Raw genomic sequence first — 24335 nt, 5'->3', positions numbered from 1 at the left:
ATAGAAGACAGACTTGTTGGGAGACTCTGGGTTAGATTAAAAGGGATAAAAAACAAGGGTGATGTCATGCTAGGGGTCTACCCAGCCAGGAGAAGTGAATGAGGCTTTTTTTAAACAGCTCACAAAATCATCCAAAACGCAGGATTTGGTGGTGATGGGGGGCTTCAACGATCCAGACATATGTTGGGAAACTAACACAGCAGGGCACAGACTATCCGATAAGTTCTTGGACTGCACTGGAGACAATTTTTTATTTCAGAAGGTTGAGAAAGCTACTGTGGGGAAGCTGTCCTAGATTTGATTTTAACAAATAGGGAGGAACTGGTTGAGAATTTGAAAGTGGAAGGCAGCTTGGGAGAAAGTGACCATGCAATCACAGAGTTCATGATTCTAAGGAATGGGAGAAGGAAGAACAGCAAAACAGAGACAATGGATTTTAGGAAGGCAGATTTTAGTAAACTCAGAGAACTGGTAGGTGAGGTCCCATGGGAAGCAAGACTAAGAGGACAAACAACTGAAGAGAGTTGGCAGTTTTTTAAAGGGACATTATTAAGGGCTCAAACGCAGACTATTCCACTGCGTAGGAAAGATAAAAAATATGGCAGGAGACCATCTTAGATCAACCGGGAGATCTTACATGATCTAAAAATCAAAAAGGAGTCGTATAAAAAGTGGAAACTAGGTCAAATTACAAAGGATGAATATTAGCAAACAACACAGGCATGCAGGGGCAAGATTAGAAAGGCAAAGGCACAGAAAGAGCTAAATCTAGCTAGATACATAAAGGCTGTGTCTACACTGGCCCCTTCTTCGGCCGCCGCTTTTTTTCCAGCTTGGGGAAAAGCCGGAAAAGAGCGTCCAGACTGGCGCGATCCTCCGGAATAAAGCCCTTTTCCGGAGGATCTCTTATTCCTACTTGAAGGGTTTACAAGTTAAAATTAAAGAAAAAGTTAAAAATCACTTAGAAAAGTTAGATGTCTTCAGGTAACCAGGGCCTGATGAAATGCATCCTAAAATACTCAAGGAGCTGATAAGGGAGGTATCTGAGCCTTTAGGTATCATCTTTGAAAAATCATGGCGGTCGGGAGAGATTCCAGAAGACTGGAAAAGGGCAAATATAGTGCCTGTCTATAAAAAGGGAAATAAAAACAACCCAGGAAACTACAGACCGGTCAGTTTAACTTATGTGCCAGGGAAGATAATGCATCAAGTAATTAAGGAATTAATCTGCAAACATCTGGAAGAAAATAAAATGATAGGTAACAGCCAGCATGGATTTGTAAAGAACAAATCATGTCAAAGCAATCTGATAGCTTTTTTTGATAGGATAACCAGTCTTGGGATAAGGAAGAAGTGGTGGATGTGTTATACCTAGACTTTAATAAGGCATTTGACACTGTCTCACCTGACCTTCTTATCAATAAACTAGGGAAATATCACCTAGATGGGGCTACTATAAGGTGGGTGCATAACTGGCTGGATAACCATTCTTAGAGAGTAGCTATTAATGGTTCACAATCATGCTGGAAGGGCATAAGTGGGGTTCTGCAGGGGTCTGTTTTGGGGCCAGTTCTGTTCAATATCTTCATGAATGATATATATGATACCATAGGGAGTACAATTATTAAGTTTGCAGATGATACTAAGCTGGGCGGAGTTTGGAGGATAGGGTCAAAATTCAAAATGATCTGGACAAACTGAAGAAATGGTCTGAGGTAAACAGGATGATGTTTAATAAGGACAAATGCAAAGTGCTCCACTTAGGAAGGAACAATCCGTTTCACACATACAGAATGGGAAGTGACTGTCTAGGAAGGAGTATGGCAGAAAGGGATTTAGGGGTCATAGTGGATGACAAGTTAAACATGCGTCAACAGTGTGACACTGTTGCAAAAAAAGCAAACATGATTCTGGGATGCATTAACAGAAGTGTTATGAGCAAGACACAAGAAGTCATTCTTCCACTCTGCTCTGCACTGATTAGGCCTCAATTGGAGTATTTGTGTCCCGTTCTGGGTACCACATTTCAAGAAAGATGTGGAGAAATTGGAGAAGGGCCAGAGAAGAGCAACAAGAATGATTAAAGGTCTAGAGAACATGACCTATGAGGGAAGGCTGAAAGAACTGGGTCTGTTTAGTTTAGAAAAGAGAAGATTGAGGGGGGACATGATAGCAATTTTCAAGTATCCAAAAGGGGAGGGAGAAAAATTGTTCTCCTTGGACTTTGAAGATAGGACAAGAAGCAATGGGCTTAAACTGCAGCAAGGGAGGTTTAGGTTGGACATTAGGAAAAACTTCCTACCTGTCAGAGTGTTTAAAAACTGGAATAAATTGCCTAGGGGGATTGTGGAATCTCCGTCACTGGAGACATTTAAGAGCAAGTTAGACACACACCTGTCAGGGATGATCTAGACCAGTGTTTCTTAAACGTTTTAAGACCGAGGAACACCAAACAATACTTTTTTTTTTTAATGAGGAACCCCAAGGATTTTTTGTTGAGAAAAAAAAAGGGGTGGTCAGGAGGAAAGTTATTGGGGGGGAGGGTCACCTGCCCCTTTAAGGGTGGCCATTTTTAACTCTGTTGTTCTCTGCGGCACTCCTCCGACTGCCTTGCGGCACACAGTTTAAGAAACACTGATCTAGACAGTGCTTGGTCCTGCCGTGAGAGCATTCAATGACCTCTCAAGGTCCCTCCCAGTTCTAGTGTTCTAAGATTCTATGATTATTGCTGCCTGGGAAGATACTGAAGTAGCGTCAGAATCGCAAGAGCACAACAGACAAGGGAGACAATCAGTAAACAAAATTTGATTCTTCAAAACTTACCTACAATCTGTGTCAAATTATGGCTGTGAAATAGGGGCACTCAAACAGTTGATAATACAGAAATTATAATCCTTCAAATTATGGTGTTGCAGAATCATTCTGAAAATCTCATGGATAGACTGTGTGATCAATGGAAAATTACTGGAGGCAGACTGGAACTGCGCAAACGCCAGTCAGGGGTTTAATAAACAGAAAGATTCAATTTGCAGGTGTATTTTCAGAGGTTCAGCTGGTAAAGTGTGTTTATGGGTGCTGGAAGGAAACATGGATGACAAAGGAACACAAGGCAGAAGAAGAAAAGCTTAGTGTGTTGGGTGGAATAACAGAACTGTTCATCCACAAAGGGATCGCCGGAGCACCACACAGAATGGACTGCCCTCGCTGCAAACATCCACTCACGGACACGCCACAGAAGAAGAAGAGTCTGATTAAAGCTCATCAGCATCAGTTGTATTGTAATATTACAGTCGGAAGAAAATTGCTACTACAGGGGGAAGAACACTGTGATTTATGTTAATCCAAACTGTATATGAGCAAGTTCCCACCAGTCCCTGCCCAATCAAACCCTCTGTACCATCCCCTGCCATCACTCAGTCATCCAGAACATACAGGCAGTCCCAGGGTTACGTACAAGATAGGGACTGTAGGTTTGTTCTTAAGTTGAATCTGTATGTAAGTCGGAGCCGCTGCTGAAACTGACCGCCAGTTCTGACTTACATACAGATTCAACTTAAGAACCCCAAGTCAGCTGCTGCTGAAACTGATCAGCAGCTGATTCCAGGAAGCCCGGGGCAGAGCAACTGTGCCTCGGGCTTCCTGTAGTCAGCGTTGGTCAGTTTCAGCAGCGGCTGACTTGGGGACGTCTGGGGCAGAGCAGCTGGGGTGCTGCTGGGTTGCTCCAGTAGCGCCGCTTCTCGGCACTACTGGACCAACCCAGCAGCACCCCAGCTGCTCTGCCCCAGGAGTCCTGATTCAGCCGCTGCTGAAACTGACCAGGTTGGTCCAGTAGTGCCCAGAGCGGCGCTGCGGGACCAACCGGCAGCGCCCCAGCTGCTCTGCCCCAGGGTCCACAACAAAAGCCTGGTCTGCTGGGGAGGGGGCACACTAGCTGTGCCCCCCCCCCCAGCAGACCAGGGACACAGGGAGCAAAGCGGCAGCGGGGGGTGCCTCGCCTCTGAGGCTTTGCTCTAGTGCGGGACCGCTTTGCTCCCGGTACCCCTGGTTTGCTGGAGACGGTCCCCAGCAGACCAGGGGCACCGGGAGCAGCTTTTCTCGCCCCGGAGGTCCAGGTGGCTGACCGCTGCCTGTGAGCTCCGGGGCGACAGCCCCATTCGTAAGTGCGGATCCAACGTAAGTTGGATCCGCGTATGTCGGGGACTGCCTGTATTCAACTTTCAGACATAGCTACTGTTATCTCCAGAACCAATCCTCAGCATTATCCTCAGCCACCTTCCTATCTGATTCCCAGGGTAATTCCCTATAACACGGGTGGGCAATAAACTGGAGGCAGTTTACCCTGGTTAACCCTGGCGGGTCGCTGGCCCTTTCTTCATCTACATGTCCAGCTTCTTGCAGCTCTCATTGGCTGTGGATCATTGTTCCTGGCCAATGGGAGCTGCAGGAAGCAGCTCAGACCAACTCCCTGCTTCTCGCAGCTCCCATTGGCTGGAAATGGCAATCTGCGGCCAATGGGAGCTGCAAGCAGCCGTACCTGTGGACACTGAGGTAAATCAAATGCTAGTGGCCTGTCTGGGGCTAACCATGGTGATTGCATCCAGCCTGCCCCCTCCTGCCTTATCATAATGCATCATCATTGCAGGAGAAGCAATGCTTGAGCAGGAAAAAGCAACAACCCAGAGCTGGAAGGTTTGTGTTCAACCACCACCCAAGAGTAGGGAACTCAGTCCTGGAAACTAGGCTGAGCCCATAACCAATACCAATTTCCCTCCTCCCCCGCTGTTATTCTCACAACACATTGATTGCCTTTTGTAAGCAGGAAAGCTAGCATTACTTCATGGAAGACACATAGGCCTCCTCTTCTGGAAGGCTGGCCACACGGCCCCACCTCACCCCCATGGTGCCCATCCTCCCCTGCAGCCGGAAGAGCCCCCGGCCAAAGTGCCCTAAGCAGGCTGGCATCAGCACCAGCCCTCCCTTCCCCCGCCCTCCAGTGCAGGGGCGTCTCCAGACCCAGGCCTCCAGCTGGAGATCAGCTCCCAACAGCTGGAGGGCAAGGGTGGAGCATCAGCCAGGAAAGGACCTGGGTTAGCGAAGGCTTAACCTGTTATACCCACTGCCCATGCATGGAATAGTCTGTGATTGGAGACTTGCCAGACAGAGACTGCCGATTGCCTGCTTCTCTGCAGAGGCTCTGAGATCTTCTCCGTTCCTCTGGGAGACTCTCCCGCTTGATCATCTTCGCACTTTGTCTGCTTCTCCCCATGTTCTCTAACCAGCCCCATCCAGCAGATGAGACAGAGGGGTCCGGAAGATGGGTGACCACGTCAGGCGGACGTCAACGCCAGCAACGTGCCTCTGCAAGGAGTTGACAGAAACTTACTGCACACGCTGTACTCGGTTATATTGTATTTAAACTAGACCTTTTAATAATGCAGGCCACCCGCTCAGTGGGCAGCAGGACAGCCGCGGCAGTACCCCAGTGACCCAAACGGTGAGTTGTTGCAGCTGGAACAGAGGTTTAGTTATTAATAAAAGCTTGATAGAATATTCGACCAGTTAAATGACGTGCTTTCTCGGACAGCCCCGCTATTTACAGGTACACAGGGATCCTTGCCCATTTGTTTTCATTGCAAACAACGTCGGCCTAGACAAAATGACACGTGTAGGGCTGGATTCACCCCACAGTGATGGGGCTGTTAGAAGTGCAGCCCCTGTTAAGATGTTCTCCGTAGCCCTGAGCCAGATAGAGGCACCATGGCTGTGAACTCACTGAGACTAACTCAGGCCTGACCCTGCACCCGCTGAACTCAAATGGAGTCCTTCAGCGAGTGTGGGACCAGGCCTTTGGATTCCCTACCAATGGATGAACCTCAGTAACTGGGGAGGTTTAGATTGTTCCTGGTACTTCACCCAAACTCTCTCCATAACTCAGGCGATACTCGGGGCAGAGACTTCTTGGTAGGTCGCTTAGAGCCCCTACTTCTGGTCTGGCCAAAAGTACCACAAAAGAGACCTTTTCCTGAGGTCCTGCTGCAAGGGTCACCACCAGAGCATTCTGCAGGTCTCCAGTTCTGGTGTATTGTAACCTCGTCCATCTGCCACTCCTCACCACACCCCTCAAGTGCGTCAGCGCGTCTGTCCTCTTCTGCCCCGCCCCCTCCCACTGACCCTATCTTTCCATCCTAGGGACCCTCACCTTTTTTCAGGTCCCACCAACTCTACATACTCATCTTTCCCACTCCCTCCTTGCCACCAGTACAAATCCAGAGCTCAGATCCACATCGTTCTCTGACTCCTCCCCTACAGCTCTGGGGATATTTGCCACCACACTGACTCTCTGTCTACCTTACCAACACTTCTGATCCCATAGCTGTACCTTTCCTGGACACTTCATTTATCCTGCTTCCCTGGTCCAACTCCCCCAATCGTGAAAAGGTGCCACCGTGCCCCTGGGTACCTGGGATGCACATTCCAAAAAAAGAAATAAGGGATAGACAAACAAAGTCAGAAGCTGACTGGTTAAATCTAAATCCAGGTGATGTACACCAGTCCCTGTTTACTTTTAAAAAGATGAGCATAAAAAGGATAGCTTTAGGAATGTAACTTTGACAGCACTCCTTCTTCATAAGTAGTGTTCCTTAAAAACTGAGCACTTGGGTAGCCACTCAGAAGAGATTCAGATACCACCCATCTGATTAGTAGAATACCCACAGCCATCAGCATGTGTTTGTATGGGTAGTGCACATCTGCACTTGCCTTGGGGCACATAACAAAATGTATTCCACACATAGATGGAAAAAATAGAGGGAAGGTGAATTTAACAACACTGCCCAAGGCAGCTTCCCAGGAACTGGTGTCATATTGAATCTTCATTCCTCTACTACACTATTATTGGTTTTTAATCATAAAAATGAATGACAGTGGCTCTTGACTATATTTCATACTGAACCAAAGTGTGGTCAAGCAACTGACTGCAGAGTTTATCAACAGCTCTCGCTTCCGTCTATCCTGAGACAGATGAAGTTTCTCATCGGTTCTCCTTCTCTATGCCCCAGACACCCCATCCCATCTCCGGACCTCTACAGCACCTACTCATATCCCCTCCCTTCCTCTCCTCCTTAACCTCTCCTTCTCCCCTGGCTGTTGCCTTTCGCACGGGGATCATATCTGCCTTCAGCCCCATTCCTCCTGCCTTTCTTCTCTCCTGCATCTCTAAACTCACTGAACACGCTCTTTTCCACAGCTTTCTGGAGCTCTGCTCCTTCATTTCCATCCTAGACCCCCTCCGGTCCGGCTTCCAGGCCTGGCGCTCCCCTGAAACTGCTCCCGCCAAAGTATCTCCATGACACCTTCAGAAGCCACAGCTCGGAGCCAGTACTCCATCCTCCATGACTAGTCACCTCCAATATGGCCAACTTCAAAGCTTGCCCTCCCCTGGCTTCCATGACTCTGTCCTCTCCTGCTTTGCCTCCTGTCTCTCCAGTTGCTCCTGCAGCGTATCCTTCAGAGGAGCTACCTCATCTGCCTACAACTTTCCATGGTGTTTCAACAGGGCTCTGTCCTTGGTCCCCTTCTGTACTTCCTCCACTCCTTATCTCTGAGACAACGCACAGAGTCCTTCCAGGCCTGCCTCGTCCTGCCCACACTGGTTTCTCTGACGCCTCCTTGTGGATATCGAGCAGTCAGAGAAACGGTTAAAAGAGAGTCCAGAATCTTCCCCTCCCCCATCAAACTCTCCCCACTGCCTTTTTTCTTGATCACTGTGGACTCCACCACCACCATCCTGGCTATCGCTCAGGCCAGAACCTGGGCAGCGTCTTCATCTCAAATCTCAGTCCCAGAAGCTCATATCCAGTCAGAACCTTGCCAGTTTTGTCTGCACGGCATCACTAGCCCTTGGTCACTTCTCGGCCATCCACACAGCTAAAACTCTCTTCAGCTCGCCTTTCTCTCGGGCTTTGATAAATTCCATTTTGCCCCGTTTACATCCATTCAGAAGGCTGCTGCAAAGATAATGTACCTAGCCCCCTCATTCTGGTCATTCCTCCCCACTTCACGGACTCCCTCTTCTCTATAGCATCAGCCATAAGTTATATGTCTTCACCTTCATCCCCCATCACAGCCAATCCCCACCCTCCCTGGAAAGGAGTAACAAGTGAAGTTCTGCAGGGTTCTGTTTTGGGACCGGTTCTGTTCAATATCTTCATCAACGATTTAGATATCGGCATAGAAAGTACACTTATTAAGTTTGCAGATGATACCAAGCTTGAAGGGGTTGCAACTACTTTGGAGGATAGGGTCATCATTCAAAATGATCTGGACAAATTGGAGTAATGGTCTGAGGTAAATAGGATGACGTTTAATAAGGACAAATGTAAAGTGCTCCACACATATAGAATAGGAAGCGACTGTCTAGGAAGGAGTACGGCAGAAAGGGATCTAGGGGTTATAGTGGACCACAAACTAAATATGAATCAACAGTGTGGCGCTGTTGCAAAGAAAGCAAACATGATTCTAGGATACATTAACAGGTGTGTTGCGAGCAAGACACAAGAAGTCATTCTTCTGTTCTATTCTGCACTGATTAGGCCTCAGTTGGAGTATTGTGTCTGGTTCTGGGAACCACATTTCAAGAAAGATGTGGAGAAATTGGAGAAGGTCCAGAGAAGAGCAACAAGAAAGATTAAAGATGTAGAGAACATGACCTATGAAGGAAGACTGAAAGAATTGGGCTTGTTTAGTTTAGAAAAGAGAAGATTGAGAGGGGACATGATAGCAGTTTTCAGGTATCTAAAAGGGTGTCATAAGGAGGAGGGAGAAAGGAGGGAGCTCATTCGCTATCGAGAGACGGACTCTCACCTCCCATCAATCCATGATGCCTCCCTCCCTTGTTAACTCAGGGGTGGGGAACCTTAGGTCTGGGGGCTGGATGTGGCCCCCAACTTGCCTGGATCCAGCCCCCCCAAAGCTCAGGATCCCCTAGTGTTGGGGAGCCCGCGTTGGCAATCCAATTCCTCCCCTGCTTGCGTGCAAACACCAACTGATTTTTTCAGTGGATCAGTGACCCCTGACCCCCAAAGATTCCCCCCTCCTGTGTTAAATATTCAAATAAGTGTAACCGCCACCCAGTAGAGTTGAACCTGGGACCTCTGGCGCTTAGTATAGGAGCCTCCATTCTTTGCACTAAAAGCCAGGTGGCACCCAGCCCATGCTTTAGTGGTCTCTAGCTCTTAGCTGTTGCTGGGGTCTAGGTGCCACTGCATGGGACAGTGAACCACACTAAGTGTGTGGGTTACACAAGCACCTTTGTCCTTTCTCCCATGCTGCCCCTCACGCTCTCCATAAATCTCTGCAAAACTACCTCATTGCCCTCCTTCAACGCTCTCCTGGACTGCGATGCCTACCAAAAAACTTGAAAACAGAAAAAAGAAGCCACTGCCCACCATGCTAAGCAGTATCTCGCTGTCCCCTTGTGCCCCTGTATCCATCTCTTGTCTTATACTTAGATGGCAAGTCCTTTGGGGCAGGGACCATCTTTTTGAAGTGTTTGTATAGTGCTGGGCTATGACTATTGTCCTCGGCATGATGGTAAGACAAATAATAACTAAAGATGACAACAACATTAATACTAGACTCCCTAAGGGTTTTTTCTGTGCTATGGAGAGGCTCTCACATCTTTCAAATAGTTTTGTCCATCCCTACTTAACTGCAGCATTGGGCTTTGGAGATCTCTGAGAACAGGATACTTCCCTCTCTCTGCCGGTCATCATACTTGCACAGACATAGCACTTGTGACAGAATTTTCTTACTAATACCGGCTGCATCTCAGTTTTTAAAAAATGAGTGTTTCACTCTGCTACCCAGCCACTTAATGCCAGCCAGAAATTGCTTTTTATAGCTAGCCGCTGCTCGTCGAGATTGGATAGCTAATCAAAGTCACATTTGGAACTCATCAATCAGTAGGGAGCACTGAACAACACAGAAGGTAACACAGAGGGCAATGGCTGTTCAAGGCTGCACTAAAGAGAACCTCAGAGAGATCTTGTGGTCTGTAGATAGCCCCGTATGCTCACCTTTCTTTCCTCAATAGGCATCAAAAAGCTTCAGAGAAGGGCAACTCAAATGATTAGGGGTTCGGAATGGGTCCCATATGAGGAGAGATTAAAGCGACTGGGACTTTTCAGCTTGGAAAAGAGGAGACTGAGGGGGGATAGGATAGAGGTCTATAAAATCATGAGAGGTGTGGAGAAAGCGAATAAGGAAAAGTTATGTACTTGTTCCCATAATATAAGAACTAGGGGCCACCAAATGAAACTAATGGGCAGGGGGGTTAAAACAAATAAAAGGAAGTTCTTCTTCACACAGCGCATAGTCAATCTGTGGAACTCCTTGCCTGAGGAGGCTGTGAAGGGTAGGACTATAACAGGGTTTAAAAGAGAACCAGATAAATGCATGGAGGTTAAGTCCGTCAATGGCTATTAGCCAGTATGGGTAAGGAATGGTGTCCCCAGCCTTTGCTTGTCAGAGGGTGGAGATGGATGGCAGGAGAGAGATCGCTTGATCATTACCTGTTCGATTCCCTCCCTCTGGGGCATCTGGCATTGGCCACCGTCGGCAGACAGGATACTGGGCTGGATGGACCTTTGGTCTGACCCAGTCTGGCCGTTTTTATGCTCCTATGTTTAATACATTCAGGTTCCGGGAAAGGTGAAGTGGACACAATCTGTCAAAGTATCAGAACGCTGTAATAAGGGTTCAGGAGAGGAATAATTGTAACAACTGGTTCAGAAGCTTCTCTCCTGGCCCCTGTTCAGTGCTCCCATACAAAAGCCTCCAAAAAAAACCCTCTCTGAATTTGGTCAGGCCTGTCACATACAGTCTGAGAAAGAAACCACCACCCATGGACGCCTACACCCCTCCCCGCTCTGCCTTGACAGCTTACTTTTTCTATTGAAATCCCCCAGCCCAGGGGGAGATGGCCCTCCGGCCTGTCCCTTCAAGACAGGGTTGATGAACCTCAGGCCCGGGGGCCGGGGGCAGCCCCTGGCTTGCCTGGATCCAGCCCCTGAGGCTCAGCCCTCCCCCCACCATTAGGGAGCCTACGCTGGTGCTCTAGACCCACCCTCCCACCCCGCCTCCCCCACCTTAGGTCTGGAGCACACAGAATCTACTAGACTGGGCCCCCCTGGGCTGTGGTGGGCAAGGGAAATGTGGGGAGTGACTTTCTCCATCCGTTGGGGGCCACATCAGGGAGGGGTCTTTTTGCTTCTTACTTTTGTGTGGCCCCTGGCTGATTTTTCTGTGGGTCAGCGGCACCTGAGCCAAAAAAGGTTCCCCACCCCTGCTTCGAGGAATGGCGTCCTATAGTCATTCACACCTGTCCACCTGTGCGATACCTCACGTCCCAAGTTTTAATCTCAATTCAAAAGGCTAACAGGCAGCTCTAGCAGAATTCTTTCTATGACGTTTCTGAACCTATGCCTCTTAGCAGACCATCCAGACTAAACCCTGGTTACCCAAGAGAGTTTCATTCCATCCACAATTCTGTTGAACTTTACGTATCTTTACAAAACCCTACTTGTAGCAATTTCCTTGACTCTGGAAGAGTGTGTAGAAAATAAGGACAGAATTCAAAGTGGTTCAAAGGACTTCTCTTTCCAAATATTTCTATCACTGCCATGCAATAGGGACAAAATTGTCAGGTGAGGCTGCGTCTAGACTGCCGTTTTTTTCAAAAAGTACGCAGAGTGCAATTTGCGTTCCTTTTTCCGATTGTTTTTTCAGAAGAGGCTTTTCCGAAATTTGCCCTGTCTACATTGGGCCAAATTTCGGAAAAGCATCCTCTTTTAGAAGAGTCCTTCTTCCTCAAGGGCTTCCGAATGAGTGCATCTGCTCTTTCGCAAAAAAATGTCGGAAGAGCAGACTCATTCTCTGGACGTGGTGGAGTTTTTCCAGGATAATGGAAGTATCCCGGAAAAACTCCATTGTCTCAACATAGCCTGATAGGGACAAACAACTGAACACTCGCAGTGGGAATTTTCTTTTACAAGCCTGTCCACATTTGAGCAAAGTTTCCCCAAAAGCATTGTTGTGAGAAAAGGATATGCTTTGGTTCATACTAATAAAGCAATGCTTTAAGTTGCCAGGATAGTTTCTATATCTGAGACAATGTTAAAGCCGATTTCAGACAAAAAAGTTTAGCATTGCATCTAAACGAAGCCACCACTCAGAGAGAGCAAACTATCTTTAGTACAAGAATGTAATGGCTTCTTTAGATTATATGCTTCACTAATCTGGATGTTGCACCAATAGTCCTGGTGAATTTCCAGTCGCACAAATTGTGACCCTCTTTGGAAACTGTTTCATGAACTTATTGACACCTGTACCACAAACCGCACTTATAAACTCCTGTCTTAAGAGGACTGTCAAAAGTACTCCATCATGTATTGATTACAGTTCTGCTCTCTCGTTATCAAAAGGGAAGTCCCTGCATATTAAGTTTATGTTCCTCCAATATATTCAGGGAGCCAGAAAAAAATTCTTGCCTCTATCTTTAATATTCAAAATTCAGGTCTTGTCATGAAAGATGGATGACTGGAGAAGTAACAGTAATATAATGTGACAACTAACAAAGCAATGTAGCCTGATGGAGAGGAGAAAGAAATACATTTTCAGACTGTAAAAAAAACCCACCCTTTGTTTTGTTTAATTATGATTAAACCTAGTTTATTCAAACAACTAATAACATATTGCCTGAAAAAAAAAAACTTTGATAAAGATTAAACATACACCCCTAGATAAATGCTGAGAAAGCTTCTCAATCTTCCAAGATACCCTCCAACAGAACAAGCAAAGACAAGATTTGATATTTCTGGTATATTTTTGCAAGGTTAAAAAAAACAGAAAAGGAAATTTAAGAAGAAATAAAAAGACTTTTCCAGCCTTATAATTAATAAAAAAAAACCCTGCGTGGCAAACATCCTTCTTATCTCTCCAAATAAGTCCAATTTCTGTCTGGTCCTTTGAAGACTTGCTTGAGATACAGTTAACTGTAGTTGAACTGAGCTCGCTTGTAGCTTTAAAAGCAGGAAACAGCTCTTCAGTTTTTGGGGTGATAGCATCGGCCTTTATACTGTTGAGAATGAAAGCGATCACTAAGCAAGTTCAGTTGGCTCCCCAGCTTCTTGTCTAAAGTTTTCTTTTTTCGTTTTCTTTTCAGCCACCCATTCCAAATGTAAAAACCCAGTCAGCATTTCTTCATCCCAATGTTTTCTTTCAACAGGGTTTCATTTTAGTTGGTACTGCCTTAAAAGTACTGTATTATGCTGAGAAAAGGCAAGAAACTCCTAAACATACAGTACAACCAGTATTAAGTCAATTAAGGGAGAGCATCTGAATTAATTCTACAACAGATGATATAATCTGATGGAACAAGAACTTTTTTTCTATAACAGCAGAGATGCAATTGCAAAATGTTGATAGAGGAGAACCACTTCAAAGATCTCAATATCACAGCTTCCATGGGATGGACAAATCTACACAGTGGGGATTTTAACATCTGTTCTGCTATTCAAAAAAAATGGTGGTTATTTCTAGCCTTATTATTAGCTCTAAACCTAATACTATTATCATGGAAATCAACAGCTGTTCCAGGCGTGCTCTTTGGAAAGCAGATGATGTCTGAACTCAGCCCATGTAGAATGGTTTGGTCAGTTCATTCATTGGATCCGGAGCCCTTTATTACAAAGGTCTAGAAAAAGAACCCTGTTTTGTAATCGCTCTGTGATATCGAGGCGGCTGGATTGCTACCTTATTTTGGGTAGTTTTAATTCATTTCTCTGTGGCTCTGTTTTACATACGAGCTTTATGTCACCTGAGGGTACTGATACGGTTGCCAGATAGCTTAACAAAAAATACAGAACAAGGCGGGAAAAAAATTAGTTGAGCAAAAAAAAAAAAAATCAGCCACCGCACACAAAAAGTCACCGCTCCTTTAAATCCCCATGTTCCCCGCTCCCCATGCCCCCACCAGACACAGCAGGGGAAGAATATCCCAAGTGGCTTTCCATCCAAGAAAAACAGAAGATACCAGACATTTTACATGTCCAGTATTTTCTGGTTTTTTTACCATACAGAAGCCGCAAATACTGGACTGTCCGGGCCAACACTGGACACCTGGCAACCCTATGCACTGAGCTCCTTCCAGTTGCACGTGTTTTGGTTTGGGGGACTTTTTTAACCATACACACTGCTCTGTGTGCATGGCAGGTCGGTGCAGCCCACCTTGCATTTGGGACACTGATGGTGGGTGGAAGGTGATGAGGTTTGTAATGGTCCTTGGTGCCTCTAGGAATTCATTCATTCAAAGTCTAGAAACAGCTCCTGAGAAAATTCCTTCTCCTGCACGGATTTATTTTACCTTGATAACAGATAATAGGGCTGGGGTGGCGGAGCAGTGGTGTTGTGGTTGAGGGCTTGTCCATACTTACCTAGAGATTGAGGCTCTGGAGATCAAGCTTCCAGGGCTCAATTTAGTGGGTCTAGTAAGGACTTGCTAAATCGAACACAGATAGCAGCCCTGTTGACCCCAGTACTCCATGAGGTCATGAGGAGTAAGGGAAGTCAATTGGAGAGTTTCTTCCATTGACCTCCTGCTATGGGGATGCCAGAGAAATTCGTCATAACATATACTGATTCCAGCTACGCAAGTCTCATAGCTGGAGCTGTGTATCTCAACTAAGTATATACTTGGCCTGAGAGTTTTTCCCTGACTTGCCCATCTGATCCCAATACAACTGATGATTCTCTCACTTAAACCCTCACAGGTTACACCTACACATTTTCCATGTACAACAGGACTTATTCTTCCACCCTACTGACCTACAGCTACTATCCTTCTTGCCACTTTCATCTGTACCAATATTTGGCTTCATTCTGTGACCCCTCAACTGAGAAGATCTACTAGAATAGTTATGGAAGGGTCACATGGCCTGCCTTGTTTCTCTCCCTGCCTTGAAATGGCATTCTCCAAAATACAATTCCATTGCAGCAGGAAGAGCAAGATTCCGGGGGATTACGTGACATAATGGGCCTGAGTATAATCTTACTCCAGTTCCACACCCGCATATCCCTCTTCTCATCAGTGGAGTCAGTACTACTTCCCACCAGGGTCAGCAACAACCGAAACAGACCCTCACGGATCATCTAGGGCCACACATTTCAAAACCATTTCTTGTTTTATAGCAGTGGTGCTGGAACAGCTCTTGGAGTGGGAGTGCCGACCTGCACCTCCTCCTTACCCCTACCCGCACCCCCCATCGCACCCTAGAGTTGGGATCAATAGCTGGGAACCTGCATGTGGGGCTTGCGAATGGGAAAAACCCTGGGGCCAGCAGCAGACAGGGGCTAGCAGACATATGGAACCCTGGGCAGGCAGCAGAGCCTCTGGGCAGTAGCTGGGACCCCAAGTAGCAAGGGTGTGGGTGAGGACACCCAAACCTTGGGGGTGCTTCAGCAGCCTCTTAACGCCCCCCACACACAGACACACACTTCCCACACCTATGTTTCAAAATGAACTGAGACAACAAGGGACACTTATAGGGAAACTTCCCTTCAAGCTACTTGTCTCCAAGTAATAGCTCCTCCAGTCTGCAGAGAGAGTTTTAGGGTCAGTTGGATGCTATTCCGTGTATTAGCTTAAATCTGGAACTACAGGATGCTAGGAAGAGATTGTGCTGAATATCCAGAAAACTCCTAAAAAACTGAGCAGTTTGGCAAGCATCTAGGAATAACTGTTTCCTCACAAGGAGATCTTATATTATGTATGAGCTTTTGAAAAAGCAACTGGCAATGTTAGGACAATTATGAAACAAGGGTTTAGGTCAAATGACCTACTGTTCTCATTGTGCAATTGCAACATAATGAAAGAAAAACACAAGAGAAACTTGCCAAGCTGCATGAAAAAAGAAAGAACCAATAGGAATGAAAGAAATTTTGTTGGCAGCAGTGACTAAATGACTTGCAAATCATTACTGCCCCCTTTCACCCACCTTCTGTAAAGTATTGCTGTGTGCTGACGCTAACTCACCAGAGATACTGCTGCTGCTAACACGGAACTACCAATTAAGGATCCGACATAGAGCCAAACAGGTCCAGTCTGAAAAGGACTAGGGAAAGATTTTGGGGGTAGGAAGGGACTCAAAAAGTCCAGTATTAAAGAAGGGGGGCAGTCAATATTTGCAGTACTGAATCTCTGTTTAGATTAAGTGTTTGATGACAAGAGGAGTTACACTGAAAGGTCAATGAATTTTAGTGCAATCTTATAAACGTACCTAAAGGAGCAATACATAGTTATTCAGAATTCAAAGCTGCAAGTGCTAACAGCCAAAGACAGCACAGAAGCCTTTTCATGGAGTACATCCCTGTGCAAATATTGGCTGAGCTTAACTGGACAGTGTTAATATTCATTAGCACATACATATATCCAACTAATGGGTTCCTCGTGGCTCTAGTAGCCTGGCCTCTCTCCTTTACATGAGTGCGGCTGATCCAGCTCGCACAAGTATGTGCAAAGCTTTTGACTGTATATTTTTGGGTGGCATGCACGTGAGCTCACCATCCTTCCCCTGGGATTTGAATTCAGACAAAACCGCCATCTCTCCCTGGATTTGGATCAAAATCATAGGCTGGCCAATGAGAAAGTTTTCCTGCCTGGGTCAGACTGAAGTTGCAGTTTAGAGCTCCAAACCAGGGTGCAACCAGAGCCCAAGTATTGATGTAACAGCACCAAAATCTTGTGAGCTGTTCTGGCAAAATTTTGGCCAACAATGATGGAAACACCATGAGGTCAGCTGTGCTGCTTTCTGCCTATTTATTTCTCGTATGTTCTCATTTGACCGCCTTACAACACTCCTGTCAAGTAGGGAAGTGCTATTATCCCCTCTCCTTCCGTCCATAGAGGGGAAACTGAGGCACAGTGAGACTGAGCAGCCCAAGATCACACAACTAGTTTGCACTGCACCAGGGAATTGAGCCTTCATGTCTCATGCACCAGACTAGTGCCTTAATCAGTGGATCACCTTTCTTCTCTTGGGCCAAAAGTCTTGCAAGAACAGCCAGGCCAGAACTGGGGAAATCAATCCTTTCTGGATTCGGCTCAGAGTTTTCACCATGCCCTTTGGGGGAGGTCAGATGCCAGTGAAATTCAAAAAGGTCAGGACTACAATTCAGGTTACAACCTAACTCTGGTCAGACCCACCGTTTCCCAGGGTTTCCACCCACTACCATAAATGGCTCCCATCTGAGTCAAAACTCAACACACAGGGTATGTCTAGACTGCATCCCTCTGTCGGCAACGTTGCAAATGAGGCAGGGATTTAAATATCCTGTGCCTAATTTGCATAAAAATGGCCACCACGTTTTGCCGACTCAGCACTTTGTCGGCAAAAAGCAGCAGTCTAGAGGGGGATCTATCGAGAAAGAAAGCCTTTTTCGACAGATCCCTTATGCCTCCTGCAAGGAGGTTTACAGGACCTGTCGAAAAAGGCTTTCTTTCTCGACAGATACTCCTCTAGACTGCCGCTTTTTGCCGACAAAGTGCTGAGTCGGCAAAACGTGGTGGCCATTTTTATGCAAATTAGGTGCGGGATATTTAAATCCCTGCCTCATTTGCAATGTCGACCTGCCTAAACTGCATCCCTCTGCCGACAGAGGGATGCAGTCTAGACATACCCACAATGTCCCATAACTCAGCACAACTGCATCAGAATCTTTGTCAAGATTTGCTCTTTAGTCTGTTAACTCACACACCTAGGGCTGCAAAGTGGGAGGGAGACAAAGGGGACATTTATCCCAGAGCCCACCAATTTAAAAGGGATTCCACCACCACTACCACAGCTACAGAAATGGCCAGCGTCCTGGGCCCTTTAAATCACCACCAGGTCAGGCATGGGCTCAGCAGCACTTGGGGGAGGCACGGCACGATACAGGAAGCACAGAGGCCTGGCTGCCTCCACCCTGCCCCCTCTGGGAGTCTGGAGCCCCCCCTATTGCCCAGGGCTTGCACTCACACATATTCATGCTAAATGAAAAACTTTCTTAGGGACGACTTGCAATGGAACGTGCGTTTCCATGGAGTCCAAGTTCCACAAACATTTCCCAGCTTGTAGAAACCTCGGACTTTGCAAAGTGTGAAAATTAAAACCGAAGGGAGCCAGCCAGTGCCTTAGTGCCATAAAATAACCCTTCGCCACTAAATCTCAGCACTGGTCTTATTGCTTTAGTTAGGAGCGAAGCTATCCAGGTGACCCCCTGCACTTACAACCTAATTGGTTCCTGAAGAACTGGTGTAAGTCACGCAATCGTAAGTCGAACCCTTTTTCCCCATAGGCACAATGATAAAAATGGGGGTTCCTGGCCTGCTTTGCCTACTGGAAGTTGTAGTTTGCGGTGTGAGCTGTTCCCAGGGCCAGCTGGGGGCTGTGCCGGGGCAGGCAGCGGCTGGAGCAAGGCAGTTGTAAGTGCAGGGGGTTGTAGGTCAGGTGGTTGTAAGTCGGGGGTCACCTGTAGTCTCAACTTTCTGCTCCCGGAGTGCTGTCACTCACACACCTTAAACAGTCCTCACTTTCGTGATCCCCACCCCCCCAAGCAGACGGCTTTCCATGCAGGTATTCATTGCCATAGGAACGCTGCGAGGGGGGCTTTGTTGAATGAGTTGGCGGGGCTCCGTCCGGTTCCCAGTGGACTCACGTCCCCAGTACAAAGACCACCCTCCAAAGCAAGACTTCTGACTGGGATAGCCGCGAGCAGAGAGGCTGAGCGGGGACCAGAATTTAGCTCTCCTCACTCTCATTTGGTGGCCCCTGCACGTCAATGCACGTTTGTATTCTCCCTGCCTATTCGGGACCTCTTCTGGAACTTAATAAATCTCCCGGGCCGTCACCATGGAGCGGGGTAATACCAGAAAGCAGGGAGACGAAACGGAGCCACACAGGGGCATTCAGAGCCAACCCACTGCACAAGGGGAGGCCAGAATGGATCGGATTCGAAAACAAGCTAGTGCCCGTCACAAGAAAGTAAGGCCGGAGAGCTTCTCGTTCTAACCAACCGGGCCCGCTATTGGAACGAGACACTTTCATGGAGGATAGGGCCATGCGTGGCTGGGCAGGGACGGTGTCTCTAGTCTCTGTTCACCAGAAGTTGGGAATGGATGACGGGAGAGGGATCAGGTTCTGTTCATTCCCTCCGGGGCACCTGGAATTGGCCACTGTCAGAAGGCAGGACGCTAGGCTAGATGGGCCTTTGGTCTGACCCAGTGTGGCCGCTCTTATGTGCCCCACTCCCTTGGAAGGAGCCAACATACATAACTTTAACAAACAATAACCCACAGCACAGGAGGACTAGCTCTGTGCACCCTTGCAATCCTCCCCTGACCTCACTCTTTCCATGACCAGCGTGCCCTGTAAGCTGTGCACTTGTGCGGCTGCCCTGGAGAGAGTCCAATGCTGCCCAGCTGATTAGCAGAGCACCCACAGCCCGGTTTGTGTTTCTCTTGGTGGTGCACCTCCACACATGCCTCGGTGCACATAACAACATTCATTCCGCACATGGATGGAAACTATCTGCACAGGGGTGGGGTAGATTAGAGGGATCATTGCCCATGACCGGCCCCAGGGCTAATGAGATAAGTACAATTAATACCCCTAAAATAGCAGTAAACAAAAGATCAACACTAGCTGGGGCAGGTCATAACATCGGTCTAATGCTGCTCCTTTTGAGGCCATTAGCAAAATTAGCATTGACTTTAGAGAGTTCTGCACTGGTTATGGGACTGTAGATGCCAAAGACTTTGTGCTTGATTCAGGAACGTGTGCTTAACTCCGTCCCTGTTCAGGGCAACACAAGCTTTTGTTTATCTTGAAGCATTGGCGATGGGGGAATTTAAGGCTGGGAGAGCCAAGCTCGCACCCACCTCTTCCACCCAAGGCCCTGCCCCTGCTACACACGAATCCCGTGGGACCGAAGCCCACCCACTGTAGGGCCCACAGCCCCAGCCTTCCCTGCCCCCCTCCAGCCCAGTACAGGGAGGGCAGACATACATAGCCCCAGCCTTTGGGGTAGGGTTGCCAGGTGTCCGGTTTTTGCCCGGTCAGTTTGGTATTCGGGTCCCCTGTCCAGTAAAAAAAACCACCAGAAAATACCAGAAATGTCCAGTAATTCCTGCTTCCCTCGGATGGAAGCCCAGCAGGGACAGTTTTCCCCTGCCACATCTGGGGCAGGGGTGGGGGTGTGAGGAGTGCGGGGGTTTTGGGGTTTTTTTTTTGCCCAACCAAGTTTGCCATGTTTGGGATTTTTGTTGAAAGCATCTGGCAAGCCCCATATGGCGCATGGGCAGGTTGGGCAGACGGGCAAGGGGTCCTCCCGCACTTGAGCCAAGGAGGTGGGGGGAGGGCAGGGCAGTACAGCGGCCCAGCCCGCCCCAGGAAACTGGAGGAGCCGCGCTGAATGGGAGGTTTTGGGGGCAGAGTGTGGGTGAGGCCAGCCAGGCAGTCTGAGGAGGAATTGCCTTCCCCTGCCCCGCCTACGTCTCTCGGCACGTGCTTCCGTCCCCCTGACTTCAGTGCAAGTTAAACCTGGCTTGGGTGCTCCATGCTGGAAAACCCCAATATGTTCTGTGCTAAACTGCTGGCATCCTGCTACCGGCACTATCAACAGCGCTCGGCTTTATCGCTTAGTTGCTGTATCTTGATTAACTACTGGCGCGTTCTCTCTCTCTCGCCCGCTCCTACTTAATTAATGTTTTGTTTAAATTAAGCACCAGAGTCATCGTTCATAGATTGCTGTAATTTTTCTCCAATTCTTCTTCTGCCACTGTTAGGGAAGCTTGTTTCCTACCAACTTGAATTCATTTTCTTTCCAACGGTTCAGTACAGTTTCAGTACCCCTGCGCAGTCGTCGTGTCTAGCGTGAGAACTGCCGAAATGGTGTCTCTTTCAAGCAGTGTTCCCTGTAAGCTGAGCACTTGGGCAGCTATCTAGTTGGGATTCAAGTGCCGCCCCCAACCTCCCACAGCTGGTAGCATGAGTTTCAATCCATGGTGCACATCTGCACATGTCTTGGTGCATATAACAAAATTTGTTCCGCACATGGATGGAAAAAAATGGAGGTAACATTGCTCTCCAACTGAGATGTTTGATCCTCCCTCTCCTCCCGATCCCTCCCACTGATAATGCTACTTAGCTCTCACACATCAGTCTCCTTATCCTTATTATGCAGAGGGGAACACTGAGGTACAGAGGTCAAAGGCTGCACAGCAAGGCTGTGATGTAGTGGGAAATAGAAGACAGGTTTCCTGTATCCCAGTCCAGTGCTCCATCTACTGGATCCCATTGCTACCTCTGAACCAAACCGTAAACCCTGCAGATGATGGAAACCTCTTTGAGCCAGGGGCTGCAGCAACACCCACAGAGCTGGGCAGAGCTGAGGTCTCCAGTGCAGCGGCTTGGGGTCTGTGCAATGCCCTGAGATATGCAAAGGGTTCCTGCGGCAGGAGACAGGGAGAAAATGATTTTTCCCTTCACCTCCTCCTTGGACAGTTCAAACTTGGAAGACAGTTTCCATCTGCCCCCACCACTTTTCAGGTACATCAAAGTTTAGACATAAACTATTAATCCAATAGTAAGGGAAAGAACCAGCCAATCCGCTAGTTTGACCCCCGCCCCCCTTGCTCTGCACAGGGCAATTTTGTTACGGAATTGCCACTATTAGTCTCAGCGAATCTGTTCTCGAACCCCTCCCCCAATGGGGCTGTGTTGAGCACACTAGCACAGAGAGAGAAATCACTTTCATGGGCAGGCCTTCCAGAAGCTGTGGAATAGAGAGAGAGAGGCCCTTGTGCGTCATTATATAAGGGGAGAGCTTTATTGCTATTGGCATTACCATAGGCCTGGGTGGCCTAATCGTGGACCAGGGTCCCTTTGTGTGAGATGCTGGACAAACACACCACACAGCGATGCTTCCCTAAATCTCAGAGTTGCACAGCGTTGCTCGGGAAATATCTTTGGTCCCATAACAACAGGACTAAGGGTACCGCTCTGAAAAGCATCCGTGTGACTTAGGAGCCTGTGATTTTAAGGAGACACAGGTTCCCCTAAGTCCCCATCAAAAATGGGTCTCTTAAATCACTTCGGATGCGTCTACACAGCAGGGTATCACTCAAAATAAGCTACACAAAATGAGTGACATCCATTGCCTAGCTTATTTCAAAATAGCTGATTTTGAAATTGGGAGCGTCTACACGGCACTTATTTCGAAACCGAGCACCCTTCCTCCGACTTCCCCGACTCTTCGTACAATGAGGGTTCCAGGAGTTGGAGTAAGAAATCCTCCAGCTTGACAGTATTTTGACACTATTTTGAAATCACTGCCTGCTGTGTGGGCACAGACTAAGCCAGGTTACCAGATAGCTTCAGAAAAAATACTTGACACACTTGATGGGAAGGGACCGGCCGGGAGGGGAGTGGGGCTGGCCGGGAGGAGGTGGGGGGGCAGGAAGCAGGGCTGGGGGGAGGTCGGGGACAGCAGGGCTGGCCGGGAGAGATCGGGGGGCGGCTGGCAGGAAGCAGGGCTGGGGGGAGGTCGGGGACAGCAGGGCTGGCTGGGAGAGATCGGGGGGGCGGCTGGCAGGAAGCAGGGCTGGAGGGAGGTCGGGGACAGCAGGGCTGGCTGGGAGAGATCGGGGGGGCGGCTGGCAGGAAGCAGGGCTGGGGGGAGGTCGGGGACAGCAGGGCTGGCTGGGAGAGATCGGGGGGGCGGCTAGCAGGAAGCAGGGCTGGGGGGAGGTCGGGAACAGCAGGGCTGGCCGGGAGAGATAGGGGGGGCGGCTGGCAGGAAGCAGGGCTGTTTGGGGGGGATGTCGGGGGAGATTGGGAGGAGGAGAACCAGCCAGCAGGAAGCAGGGCTGGATGGGAGGGGCCGGGGAGAGTGGGGCTGGTCGGGAGGGTCGGGGGGAGCAAATCGGCCGGTGGGGAGCAGGACTAACCCGGACACATGCAGATCCCAGGGCGCTGCCTGTCCCACGCACGGTCCTGGCGAAGCACAAGCGAGTCCGGCCACAGCTCCACAATGCACTTGAACAGCGCTCAGGAGCACGGACAGGTAGCAACAGTTTGAGAGCCGAACAAAGCTGCTGCTGGAGCTACTGAGTAAGTGTAGCAGACCAGTGCTTTTTAAAAAGTAAGCCTAGAAATAAATCCAGTGAGATCACCACAGTTACAGTCGTTCCTAATTTAAGAGACGGGTCAGCAGGATTAGAACTAAATAAATACATGAAGGCTAGGACTATCAATGGCTATGGGCAGGCACGGTGTCCCTAGCCTCTCTGTGTCAGGAGCTGGGAATGGGCTACAGCAGATGGATCACTTGATGAGATCCTGTTCTGTTCATTGGCCACTGTCGGAACACTGGATAAGGACTAGCTGGACCACTGGTCTGACCAGTATGGCCAATCTTAGGTTCAACAAATGGGGATCCGAGTACACTTGTCTTGTGACACAGTGGTAGAGTCCCTGAATAGGCAAAATACAGTTGTTACCATTTTGGAACTTCTTATGTCAAGTTGTGCATAGCACAGACCAAACTGGACACTCCGTTTCCTCCCTGCAACCATGGAGCTGTGTGAGAGCCAATTAGTGCTGGATTTGGCCTCTTGGGTCCCTGCAGCACACACAGAGCGTACGTCTACGCAGCTCGCCTATTTCAAAATAAGCTATTTCGGATTTTTTTTCCAAAATAGCTTATTTCGAAAATAGCACGTCTACACAACAGAGAAACCTCAAAACAGGCTTCTCTAATGTGGACGTGCTACCTCGAATTAGAGCCCCAGGAGGCACTGGGGAGTAATTACTTTGAATGGCCCCGGGGAGGCGCTAATTCAAACTAGCAGTAGTGGCGTGTCCACACTGTAGCTATTCCGAAGACGCTATGTTGGAATAAGTATTATTCCTCGTGGAATGAGGTTCACAGATTTTGAAATAAGCCAGCCGTTATTTTGAAAGTATTTCGAAATTGCCGTGTAGACACTTGCATTGTGATTTGTAAATAATGGCCGTTATTTTGAAACTAGCCAATTAGCCCGTCATAAGACGGGATTTTCAGGTCTCTCCTCCACATCGGTCTTTTCTCCTGCACCTCCGGTCTCTCTCTCCTCCTCCTCCTACTGCCTCCCACTCTCTCTCTCTCTCAGCTCCCCTCTGCCTCCTGCCTCTCTCTCTGTCTCTCTCTTTCTCTTCTCCTCCCCCTCCTGCCTCTCACTCAGTGGACCATGCTGCATGGGG

The 24335-nt window shown here is 48.2% G+C and overlaps 1 protein-coding gene across 1 annotated transcript in view; it reads right to left on the bottom strand.

Annotated features, from left to right (window-relative positions):
• CALN1 (calneuron 1) overlaps positions 1–24335 on the bottom strand; it is a 319581-nt gene that overhangs the window by 291192 nt on the left and 4054 nt on the right. Inside the window, exon 2 of the mRNA XM_075905109.1 lies at positions 5151–5358. Within this exon, the coding sequence (XP_075761224.1) occupies positions 5151–5285 (135 nt within the window). The 5' untranslated portion in view covers positions 5286–5358. The remainder of the gene's footprint in view (positions 1–5150; positions 5359–24335) is intronic.

Source organism: Pelodiscus sinensis, chromosome 21, assembly GCF_049634645.1.
Source record: "Pelodiscus sinensis isolate JC-2024 chromosome 21, ASM4963464v1, whole genome shotgun sequence".
NCBI classification, from domain to species: domain Eukaryota; kingdom Metazoa; phylum Chordata; order Testudines; family Trionychidae; genus Pelodiscus; species Pelodiscus sinensis.
Note: the sequence above shows the minus strand (reverse complement) of the source record. Positions and strands in the feature narration are given on the sequence as shown.